Raw genomic sequence first — 12,659 nt, 5'->3', positions numbered from 1 at the left:
CATGTACACAGCTCCTTTCTGTTGACCCCTCAAACGTGAACACGTTTATTCAGCAACTTGTTCTGAACCGCGTCTAGAATTTTTTCTTTTACAAGGTCCCACTGAAGCTCCTCCCTGCCATTCCCTCCCACCTGCTACTTGCCACTGCCTCCCCCAGGACTTCTCCTTCCCACTTCCCTCAGGACACTCACTTTCAAGTTCTTGCCCAGAGAAATGGGCTCAGCCGCCAGCCCCAGAGACCTTGGGATTTCCACCAGTTCTGTAATGAGCGTTATGGGGCTCCAGACCCATGCCACATAGTTGAGCCTCGATTTTGTAACATACACTTTTGACCTTTTTATCTCATTACTGCTTCCCCTGACATATAGTAAGTCTATCTTGAAACCCAGTACAGTGGCCACATGAACACGTTTTGTAAGTAGTTGCTGCCAAAACATAGGCATTTCTGCTTCCTCTCCTCTGCTCCGTGAAGCCACTCCATCCCCTCCAAGATGCTCAGGGCCAGTAAAGAAATAATTATTGTGATGACCATGTTAATAATAAGCACAGTTATTGTTAGATGGCCCCCAAGCTGTGTGGAAGGGACTTACCTCTCTATACTACAAAACAGTAACTCTGACCAGAAATAGCACAAGAAAACATCTCCCAAACAAAGCTCATCTTTGAGAATGCTAGAAAATGTCAGAAGAAATCTTCCTCCGGGTGTCGTCACCTCCTGCCTCTCACAGGAGTAGCGTGATGCCACCCAGCCAGCCACCTCCTTTAGGACAATGATGAAAGCACAAAAACAGACTCCACCCTAGGAGAGAAAAAGTAGGTCATACACCAGCTAACGCAAAGCTCTCTCCCATTCAAGAGCACTTGTCCACTGAAGTCTGCCTTCTCTAATGGCAACACCGTGCTTGCAGCCCTATGGGGCTGAACTTGCTGGCGACCCTTTTTCCATCTTGTTTTCAGCTTCTCTTTGTCTGTTTGAAAAATTAGTTAATAATCTGATAATAAGTCTAGTAAGTAACATGTGGCTTTATGGCTGTTTTCTCTGATTCAAAAGTCTCCTTCCTTCAGTTGACAAGCAGTATACATGTATATTATAGTTGCTGCTGCAATCTGATTTGATATTTTTCAGTTTACATGTCTCTTCTTTGCCTTTATTTTTTTTTTCCTTTTCTCCTCTTTTTTCTTTTTTTGACAACTAGACTTGTTTCTCTCTAATAACTTGGACATGATGTGCTTCAGGCTGCCTGTTTATTTGGGCTTTGGTTTAGTTTATTTTAAACCTTGTGCTGTATACCTGATTCCCAAATTTTATTATAACTACATCTTGAACAACACAGGGCCCATGTTCTAATACCATCATCCCTCCCATCTTCCAGGCTAGTATTATTTAATCTTTGTAAATTTATATTCTCAGATTATTCACTTTATCATGTGATGATTTATCTAGCTAGCCCTTCTGACTATTTTATCTACCTCTGGGACTCAGTAAAAAATACCTACCTTCTTACCCTTTCTCATGAGTATGGCATAATAGCTTTCTTCATTTCACAAAAGCATATTTCTTCATTGTGACCATTTATTATGATTTTATTCACTTTACATCCTGGTTTAGCGCCATCCCTCCTTGACTCCCAGTTCCACCCTCTCTTCCTTTCCCTTCCTTCCTCCCCCATCCCCTATTCCTCAGAAAAGGGGAGCCCCTGCTCCCATCCACCCCTGCTCATCAAGTCTCATCAAAACTAAGCACGTCCTCTTCCTCTGTGGAGTGTCAAGGCAGTCAGTCCCGTTAGGGGAAAGTGATCAAAAGCTGGCAAGAGAGTCCATGTCAAATGCGGTTCCCTTAAGCTTAAGCTGCCCATTGGCTACACCTTAAATGGGGATCTAGATCCAGTTTGTGCATGGTCCTAGTTGATACTTCAGCCTCAGCAAGCCCCTCTTGGCCCTGGTTGGTTGGCTCTGTTGGTCTTCTTGTGGCGATCCTGTCACCTCCAGGTCCTTTTTTCTTTCCTCCTACTTTTCCACAAGACTCCCTATGCATCACCCAATGTTTGGCTGTGAGTCTCAGAATCTGTTTTGAGGCATTGCTGGGTAGAGCCTTGCAGAGGACAACTCTATCAGGCCCCTGTCTGAAAGCTTCGCAGAATATCATTCATAGTGTCAGGGTTTGGCCCTCTCCGATAGGTGGATTTTTGGTTGGGACAGGCATTGGTGGACATTCCCTCAATCTCTGCTCTATCTGCTCTATCTTTGTCCCTGCACATCTTGTAGGCAAGGTAAATTTTGGGTAGAAGTTTTTGTGGGTGGGTTGGCATTTCCCTCCCTCTGATAGGAGACTAGTCTAGTTGGAGGGTTTCCTCTTCAGTCTCTATGGCCTCTGCTACTAGGAGTCTCTGCCTAAGTACCCCTAATATCCTTTTAGGGGCCTACCCTGACTTAGGTCTCCAGCTTGTCACAGAAATGACCGCACCCTAGTTTTTTTTTATCTCTACTGGCCTTCTCTCTTCTTGCCCCTGCTCTCCCTAGATCTGTTCTCCACTGTCATATTTCTCTGTGTCCCTTCTCCCATCTTGTTCCCTCTCTCCAACCACAACCTCTGTCTATTCTATTTTTCCTTCAAATTAAGATTTATGCATCCTCCCTTGGATCCTTCTTATTACTTATCTTCTTTGGGTCTATGTCTTATAGTATGTTTATCCTATACTATATGGCTAAAATCCACTTATAAATGAGTACATACCATGTATGTCTTTCTGGGTCTGAGTTACCTCACTCAGCCTGCTTTGCTTCCGAGATCAGATGAGATCAGGTGCATTCAGGGTGATATTACCATAGACTTATTATCATTTTTAAATTATTTTTAACAATCCTACATTCTCCTGGCTTGTATAGTACTGAGAACTCGAACTCTCTCTCTTCTTCTTCTTCTTCTTCTTCTTCTTCTTCTTCTTCTTCTTCTTCCCTCTCTCCTCTCCTTTCCTCCCTCCTTCCCTTCTTTCCTTCCTTCCTCCCTTCTTCCCCTTCTCTCTCTCCCTTCCTTCTCTCTTTCTTCCCCTTCCCTCCTCCATTCCTCCCTCCAGTCCCTCTCTTTGTGTGTGTCCAAGCTCAGCATGCTTTAGAAGTCAAAAGATAACTTTATGTCATTGATACTTACCTTTCATCTTATTCAAGACCAGGTTTCTTGTTTTTCTGTGATGTACAACATGGCTAGCTATGCTTGTTTCCAGAGATTCTGCTGTCTCTGTCTCCCACATCAGCACAAGAGCAGCAGGATTACAGGCATGTTCTACCACACTGGGTTCTGTGTGGAGCTAGGGATCTAAACTCAGATCCTCAAACCTGCAGAGCTGGTGCTTTATGAACTAAGGCAAGTTTCATGCCTCAGTGAAGGCAATGTTATCTTTTTGGCTTTTTGAAATCCAATGGTTCTGTGTTGGCACTAACTCTCCTGTAGAGGGTCTGTCTGTTTGGGATCAAGAACTTGAGTGTTCACCACACCTTTTCACTATACTACACGTGTTCTGGGCCCCAGCATAACCCCTGGGGTAAGATTTTCCTGGAAGTGTATATTCTTTTTTTAATCTTTCAATATAGTTAAGTCAGATCCTACTTGTTGGTGCTGAATGTGGTCTTATCTCAGTGTAGGTAAGAGCCAATCCTTGGACAAATAGGCCCAGTGATGAGCAAAAATAGGAGGAAGCAGATTTGCTGAAATGATGCTCATAGTTAAATGAAGTACTATACCACCCTGGGCCCAGGCATCTCCTCTTCAGTTGAGTAGCACCTTCTGAGTACAGATCAATATGTTATTTTAAATATTCTCATTTATAATGTTGAATCCGGATAGCAGGATTCTGATAAGCTTCTTTTTCTATCAGGAGTATTACCAACTACTGAAATCTGAATATTCTGAACTGTTTAAAGAATTGCAAATAGAATCAGTGTTCCCCTTTTTACAATAAGTTAAAATGAAAAGTCATGAGTTTTAGTGTGGCCTTTTCTTTTTTTTATATATCCCCCTTTTTAATATTTTTTATTATTATTAATTACACTTTATTCATTTTGTACCCCCCCATAAGCCCCTCCCTCCTCCCCTCCCGATCTCACCCTTCCTCCCCTTTCTGCATGCATGCCCCTCCCCAAGTCCACTGATAGGGGAGGTCTTCCTCTCCTTCTTTCTGATTTTAGACTATCAGTTCTCATCAGAAGTGGCTGCATTGTCATCTTCTGTGGCCTGGTAAGGCTGCTCCCAGACAACTAGGAATAGCGCTTCCTCAAGATCCAGCCATACCACTCCTAGACATATATCCAAAAGAGGCTCAAGTACACAAAAAGGACATTTGCTCAACCATGTTTGTAGCAGCTTTATTTGTAATAGCCAGAAGCTGGAAACAGCCCAGATGCGCCTCAACTGAAGAATGGATGCAGAAACTGTGGTACATCTATACAATGGAATATTACTCAGCAATGAAAAATAAGGAAATCATGAAATTTGCAGGTAAATGGTGGGACCTGGAAAGGATCATCCTGAGTGAGTTGTCCCAGAAGCAAAAAGACACACACGATATATACTCACTCATATAAACATACAACATAGTGTGGCCTTTTCATAGTGCCATTTCATTTTGAGTCAGGGCCTTTGTTAGCCCAGACTGACCCTGAATTCACTGTATAACCTTGAACTTCTGATCTTCCTGCCTTCTGTTCCAGAATGCTGGGACTGTAGCACATATCACTGTGTCAACATTCTTTATCGTTCTTAGATTGTTTTTCTTTCATTTTAAAACCTCTATATTTCAGTTCTTAGTGTCCACATTATTGGTTTCTCTCTTTGCCCACCAGGCCCTTCTGCTTCCTCTTTCTCAATACAAAGACCCAATGACCAACTATCACCAATTGTTTTTAATGGTGCCCACACTTTGGGCAGTGCATGTAGAAACAGACTATGAAAACAATGAGCATTTGGCTTGATATGTTTATAACTGGTCTTGAAATACACGTTTGTGTAGGAGAAGGAATGAAGCTGGATGTGTCCTGAGGCTGTGGTCCTGGCCCTTGCGCACTAGACCCCTGTGTCTAGGGAGCCTCTACAAGTTCTTTCTGTCACTTGATTCCACTGCATGATTACAGATGAAGTCCCCATAGGTTTGTCCATGCCTGTTTCAACGAGCAGCAAGCCTACAAGTGGAATATGACATATTCTTATTAGATGGCATATTTAGAATAAATATCACAATTTTATTCTAAAACCTCAGAATGTGTTTTAATTTCCTAATTTCAAAAGTATCTGTGTAGTATCAACTAGATAATACTATAATACTCTGCCTACTCAGTTGTGATATGGAAATGTGTTGTCCTTGAAATGATAAAGACTTACATTTTCTGTTCTAAATCTTCAGTATCATGGGCACTTATCCCTCCCAATTTATAGAGAAAAGCATTGATTGGGATAAATTTTATTTCTAGAAAAATGCTAATCCTACTCCATAGCTTGCAAACACAGAAGCAATGTTTTAATTGGCTAGAGCCCAACCAAATATTATTGTATGACAGAGTCTGAGCTAAATAAGAATGATATTTTCTTGGATCTGGATGTTTGTACTTCATCCCTGATTCTCCAGAGCACAGATATGAGTGTGTCATGTATCATTACAACCACTAGATGTAGTACTCATTACACAGTAATGATGCACTTACTTTGACCCATGACCCTCTATGATCTTGTATGTTCTGAGAGTTAAGGGCCATCTGATATTTAAAATAACATGTGAAATAAAGATCTGGCTCCCTTCCTGTGTGCTGGTGGGAGGGGACCCTGTAGAGCCCAGCCAGAGATTCTGCTACTGGTAGCTCCTCGAGTCAAACAGCATTGGCTCAAACTCTGCACCAGCTTCTCAGAAAATTGCCTTGGAAAATCTACCCAAGGAGTGAGCCCAAAACATAGGCTCTCATCTATGTTAAGGGACTTGTGTGTTGGAGACCAACATTCTTCACTTTTTATATCAGGGACTGTGAGCGGGAGCGAACCATAGTAAAGAGTAAAAGGAAAAAGGAAAAAATTGATTTCTGATGTTGTCTGAAGAAACATGAAATAAATAGACTTCAAGGCACAGACATGCTGTTGAGAAGTATCAATGAAATAATGAAACCATCATTGAAATAATGAGGAAAGGCAACACTTGTGAGTTCCCTTCTCATGCCTTATTTTTAAATCTCTGAGAAGACCAAGGCGATGGTGAACATACTGAGACAATAGTGTGTAATTAAGTTACAGAAAGTCTCACAGCTGTGGGGAGTGTATGGAGACTGTTGCCTGGACTCCCACCCTCTCCCAGTCTCTTGTCTGAGGCAGCCTTATTTGATTGTTGTGTTGACATTTGACATATTACAGTGCTTATGTCAACAGTATTTTAAGGGTAATTCAAAAAGAGCACCTGAAATAGGTGAACAAGTACAAGTGCTGTTTGTCAGTGCCCTTGGGAGTTATCTCACACTGAGTTTCAGTTAGACTGTACTGGGTCTACCACTATAGAAACTGAGGAGTAGGTATGGGCTTCCATTGCCCATACCCTTTGGGCTGGTGTCTATTAGAAAGACTGACACCTGTCTCCCTGGAGAGTCCTTGGGGAATTCCTCAGGTACTGCCTGCTGCATTAGATAAAGGGCACAATCCTCATGTGAATGTTTGACTCACTCCTGGATGGAGCTCTCTGTGCTCTACCCTCTAACCTGGGCTGAGGTGAGACTCACAGTGGTGCATCCATTGAGAAACGGATGTCCTGTACGAGGAGCTGTGAGACACCATAGAACAGTGCAGACCTGGGCGAAGACTGTGAAGGAACCTCTGCCCCAATTCTGTAACAATCCTCATTATTTCTTGTAGCAACAGAGCCCCCAATAGCCATGCTTACTAGACCATGGGGAGGAAACATCCCACATCTACCTCAATAATAAAAAAAATTTAAAAGGTATGTTGCATGCTTACAAATGGATCTTACTCTGCCTTGGCAAAGAGGGTACATCAACAGCATGATGAGCCTTGGGGCACCATTACGAGTGAAATAAAGCACTCACTGAAGCAAATGTATGATTCCACATATTCAAACAGTTTAAGATAGTCAAAATCGTGGAAACTGAAGCCAGGAGGATAGCTTGGGAAGTAAGGGTACTTTGTTCAGTGGGTAAGGTGCTTGCCACCAAACTTGATGGATAAGTTCAGTATCCAAGAAGCCACACAGTGGTAGCTCTCTTTCTCTTGCAGGTTGAACACTGACCACCATGTGTGCACACACATTAAACAAATGAATTTAATTTTAAAAATTGAAAATTATTCTGCTGTAGCCCCAGCCTCATTAATCCCTTCCCCCATCTTTTCATCCTCCCTTCCTCCGTACAGTTGCCTTTCAAACTTTCATGCAGTTGCAAATGTGCTGAGAATAACTGGGTCATGAGTGCTCAGTTCCAAACACAACATTTACACCAACATTGATAAGCCATAGGGATTGTTGCAGAATAGGGGAAAGAATGTGAGAGCCAGATGATGAGAAGGGTGTGGAATGCTGACTTCTGGACAGTCGTGACTTCAAGCAGCTGTGACTGCCTACAGTGGCCCTCAGATGACTAGGTCAATCACAGATCAGAGAGGGTGTATTGACTATTATGGCTCTAGGGGAAGAAATCATTGTCATGATTTAGTTGTATACTCACTGAGATACCCACCATGTGCCAATGGATAGTTCCTAGTCCAGGGTCACACAGATCATCTGGTGACCTTCTGTGACTCTCAGACAAAGAAAGAGGAATGTTTGAAATAAAAAAAAATTTAAGGAGAACTTCTCTGTGGAAGAATGAACTACCAACAGCATGATAGGAAGCCATCTACCACTGAGATCTTATATGTAGATCCAGTCAATCAGCAAACTAAGTCTACATTCTGAATCTGTTTTTATGATTAGCTGCTGCTGTGGTAAAAGGAATGGGAGATATGTTGATTTGTGTTCTCCATAAATCAACTGAATTTATAGTAATTGTTTCAGATGAGACATCCATGTGGTACATCCCCCAGAGTACAAAATTAACTGAAATGTTCCCTCTGCCAAAATTACCTAAAATCATAATTTCAGATATATCTGAAAAGAAGCAATAATATTACACTTTGTCATAAAAGCTTAATTTGTTCGTAATTTGACAGCCAAAATAATTTTAATAAGGTTGTGACTTCGTATGGGTCCTTGGGGAGGGATAGAATCAATTTGTTTAATCTCTGAGAAGTGTTGGTGTTTCTTGCGGTTTTAAACACCATCATTTTACACTTCGGAGAATACACTAAACAGCAGTATGCTTCTTCTTTCTCTTTCCTGACAGCAATGCAGCAAAAAAGCGTCTGCCTCTCTCATGTGGCTTTTGAAATCATCAGGCATCATCGCCAACCGCCCATGGCCACGCATCTCTCTCACAGTTGTCACCACAGCTATCATACTAACCATGGCTGTGTTCAACATGGTAAGCCCCTGAGCTGAGTCAAGGTTCACTTTGGGAAAGTCTTCTCATTTGTGGTCTGCCATGCAGGTTTGGTTTGTTTTGGTTGGATTGGGTTGGGTTGGTTTGGGTTTTGTTGGTTTGGATTGGTTGGGTTAGATTTGGTTGGGTTGGTTGGGTTGGTTGGGTTGGGTTGGGTTGAGTTGGTTGAGTTGGGTTGGGTTGAGTTGGGTATGTAATATATGGGTGTTGTGTGGGTGTGTGAGGGTCCACCACATGAATGCCTAGTGCCTGCAGAGGCCCAAAGAAGGTATATGATCCCTTAGAAATGGAGCTACAGAGAGCTGATTGTTAGCTACCATGTGGATGCTTGGGATCAAATCTTGGTTCTCCGTAACAACAGCTAGTACTCTTAACTGCTGAGCCACCTCTTCAGCCTCATGTTTTTTGGTTTTGGAAACTTCCCCATAAAGTCTTTGTGAAACCAATCGCTTGATGCCTGTTGACCCTAGCCTCTCAGAGTTGCCGCAATCTGTCTAAGGAAAGAGATGCTTTGTGTGGGCCTCAGTGTGAGAAGGTGGCTTTGGGGAGTAGTTCCATATCTTCTTTTTGGGTGGATGCTCAGCAAATATAGAAGTAACAAGAAGACAATCAGGATAAGGCCAAGAGAGATAGCATCCACGAGGACAGCTAGCCACAGTGCTGCCCTGAAGGCTAAGAGCCTTGACTGCAAACCCTACCTCTCCCTGGGCTGAGTTGGTAGGAAAAATTTTCACTACATGTCACAGGTTCCATGAGGATCTCAGAATAGATTACCATGACCTCTGCCAGGATGGGACTAAGGACCAAATAATCCCATGATCTCACCAAGCCTAAGGTAGCACCACTCGTTTTATAAACATGGAACCAATGGTCACTCTTATAATTTCAGTATTATCATTACTTGTTTTTCCCACAAAAGAACACTTGGGCCATCACTGTGCTTGGCCCATCCTTCTTAGTACCCTCATGGCATCAGTATCATCATCACTGTTGTCTTAGCTAGGGTTACTATTGCAGCAATGAAACACCATGACCAAAAGCAACTTGGGAATGAAAGGATTTGTTTTGCCTACATTTCCACTGCTCCATTTATAACAGCAGGAAGTCAGGACATGAACTCAAACAGGGCAGGAACCTGGAAGCAGGAGCTGATTCAGAGGCCATGGAGGAGTGCTGCTTTACTGGCCTGCTTCCCATGGCTTTCTCAGCCCACTTTCTTAGAGAACCCAGAATATCAGTCCAGGAATAGTGCCATGAGCCATGGACTAGCTTATCCCACCTCCATCACTAATTAAGAAAATGCATATAAGCTTGCCTATATCCCAATCTTACGGAGGTGTTTCTTTTGATTGAAGGTCTTTTCCTTTATGATGACTATAGCTTGTTTCAAGTTATCATAAAAATTAGCCAGGACAATTGTCATGAAAAGATACCTTGGTACAGTATATGTTGCAGACTTCTTTAGAGGCTGGAGGAAAGTGGCAGTATCTTGAACAGTTCTTTTTTTCCAAGAAGCATAAAGTGAGGCTAGGTGACAGATTATACACAAGGTATTAGTAATGATTGATATAATGTAGTCCCCCACAAGGTAGAAATCATCCATTCTAAACACAAACAAACAAAATGTTGCCTATTGTAAGATGCTCAGAACCCAAGGCATGCTCTGGCTCTGTAGAGTTCACAGTGGAATGTGGGAGCCGGCCAGCTGGGTAAAGCAATAAATAACTCATCAGAAAACACAGTGGGGAGGGTAAAACAGCACAGAGGGAGCAGGAGGGGGTGGGGTAGACCTCAGTTTTTAATACTGCAGTGGAGTTTTCCCCAGAAAGGAAGAGAGATAAAGATGAACATAAATAACCTTTAAGTATAAGACAAGAGCAGCAATTACTGAGTAGTAAAAGATGAAGCTGAGGAAGCAGACAAATGCCTTGAAGCTCACATCAGCACCCCACTACATAAAGATCATTCAGTTGCTGCTAGGGCCCTGGAAAATCCATGAGGTAACATAACTGGAGCCTAAGCAGGCCAGTATCCAGCTGCCAGGGTGATGGCCTCACCAGCTGCTTTTACCTGCCTAGAAATGACCGTGGAGCTCTCTGAACCAACTCTATTTGCTGTCTCCTCCTTCCTCCTCCCAGAAGACTACTGAGGGCAAAGGGCAGGATTGAGGGTCACTTCCTGGGACCCTGCAGGCAGATCTGTGATTCTTAAAACTGGCTCCTTGTGTTCAGCTTGGGACCTGTATTTATGCATTAGTCCCACTGTCCAGCATCAAGCTCCCAAGAGAGCATACTGCAGACAGCTCAAAGCAGCTTGCTACATTAAATCCCTAAGAGTGGCTAGGTCAGAAGGAAAGCCCGCCACGGAGGGATGGGCAGAGGAAGAGCAAAGGAAGAACAGCAGGGCTGCTGTGGCTATGGTTCTGAGTTGTCTGTATGGACACAAAGGGTGTGTTAAGTTACCCTAGGATGGGCCAGGTACTGCAGGCCCTCCTCACCATGCACCTGTGTTCACCTGTGTGGGCAGAGAGTCATTGAGTTGACATGTTTACAGAAAGCTGACCTTCACTGGCCTACCATACCAAATACAAGCTATAGAAACTCAGTATTTAATAGGATGTCCACACACTCAATAGTGAGTTTGGCCAGAGTGCTTACCTAGCATTCAGGAGGCCCTAGAGTCGATCCCCAGAACCAAGCATGATGATAGACATGCACGACAGTATGGTGTGGAGAATCAAAAGCTCATAGTCATCCTTGGCTCCATAGTAAGTTCAAGGGCAGGCTGGACTGTGTGACACACTGCCTTAAAGAACAAACAGGAAAAAAAGAGTACATTTTTTTTCTTTTTACTATATAAATTTGAAGTGTACAACGTGATATTTTGGGCTGCATATGTACAGTTAAATAGTTACGATAAGTAAGCAGTTTAAGATGTCCATCACCTTCCCTACTTACTGCATGCAAGTAAGTGCCAGCATGTGTGTGTATGTGTTGCATGTGTGCATATGCGTATGTATAGAGCCTAAAATCTACTATCTTAGCTAATTTCAGTGTACACAATACTGTGTGCTCCTGTCATGAATTGGAGCTCCAAACTTAAGCATCATACACAACTATAATTTTTATCCTTTGTCCATTTCCTGGCCTTCTTGCCTAAAGTAGCCGCTATTCTGCATGTATCAGGTCACCTCCATATACAAGTGAGAAATTTAGTAACTTACTGTCTGTATTTAGCTTGATTCACTTAACATAATGTCCTCCAGCTGCATCCATGATGAGATTCCCTGAGACTACATATCTTTGTGCAATATGCTACATTTTCTTTACTTATCAATCAGTAATAACAAGTCAAGTTTCTTTTCTGAGATGTTGGTTGTGATGAATGCCACAACTAACATGGAAGAGAATTAGAATATATCTGTCTTTTTATTTTCTTTGTTTTCATGCACATTGGAGAAAGTGTATTCTTCATGTGAAATAGCTATCCACTAGTCCTTAATGAGTACATGAATAGGTAATTAATGATGTGATAAGTATACAACTCTTTAGAAAACAAAACCATTTCTTTTTGTAAAATATAGCTGACCTTACTCAACCAAGATTTATCAACTACTTTTTTTGTAAGAGATTATAACTGAGAAACATTTGATTTGAAAACTACCTGTATGCAATGTAGGATAACTAATAATAATTGACAAGCAGTTTAGTCACCAAATAAAGATGTTTGACAAGCTAAGCATCTTGGAGGAGAAATATTTCCCCACCTTGTCTATGATCCATTTAGAGAGTACAATTTGCCTTCAGTACCAGAAAGCATGCAGTGTTGTTCTTTCTTAACATGAAAGGAACATAGTGCCATGTGAGGGGAGAGTAGCAGAGGACACATGCAAAGTTGATGGAGAAGGAAGGTGTTGAATAAGAAGAAGGGATATGACCCTGGACCACATGTTAAGCTAACTTTGGGGAGGATGAGGATGGAGCGCATAGTTTGTCACCTCTCCTGCCAATCCACACAAAGGAGGTAAGCTGGCACTGGGCCCTCCTCCCAGGTGTGAGGGACCCCATGTTTATTGCAGCTCCATTGGCTCTTTCATGTGCAGGATTTCTTGTGATTATGTAAGAGCAAGATCATGAAGTGGTGTA

General features: G+C 42.4%; 1 protein-coding gene across 1 annotated transcript in view; it reads left to right on the top strand.

Annotated features, from left to right (window-relative positions):
- The window catches only part of Adcy2 (adenylate cyclase 2), a 367,518-nt gene that overhangs the window by 302,318 nt on the left and 52,541 nt on the right, over positions 1 to 12,659 (top strand). Inside the window, exon 16 of the mRNA XM_055598037.1 lies at positions 8,359 to 8,496. Coding sequence (XP_055454012.1) covers positions 8,359 to 8,496 — 138 coding nt within the window. The remainder of the gene's footprint in view (positions 1 to 8,358; positions 8,497 to 12,659) is intronic.

Source organism: Psammomys obesus, unplaced genomic scaffold (assembly GCF_907164565.1).
Source record: "Psammomys obesus unplaced genomic scaffold, mPsaObe1.curated_primary_1811, whole genome shotgun sequence".
In the NCBI taxonomy this organism is placed as follows: Eukaryota; Metazoa; Chordata; class Mammalia; order Rodentia; family Muridae; genus Psammomys; species Psammomys obesus.
Note: the sequence above shows the minus strand (reverse complement) of the source record. Positions and strands in the feature narration are given on the sequence as shown.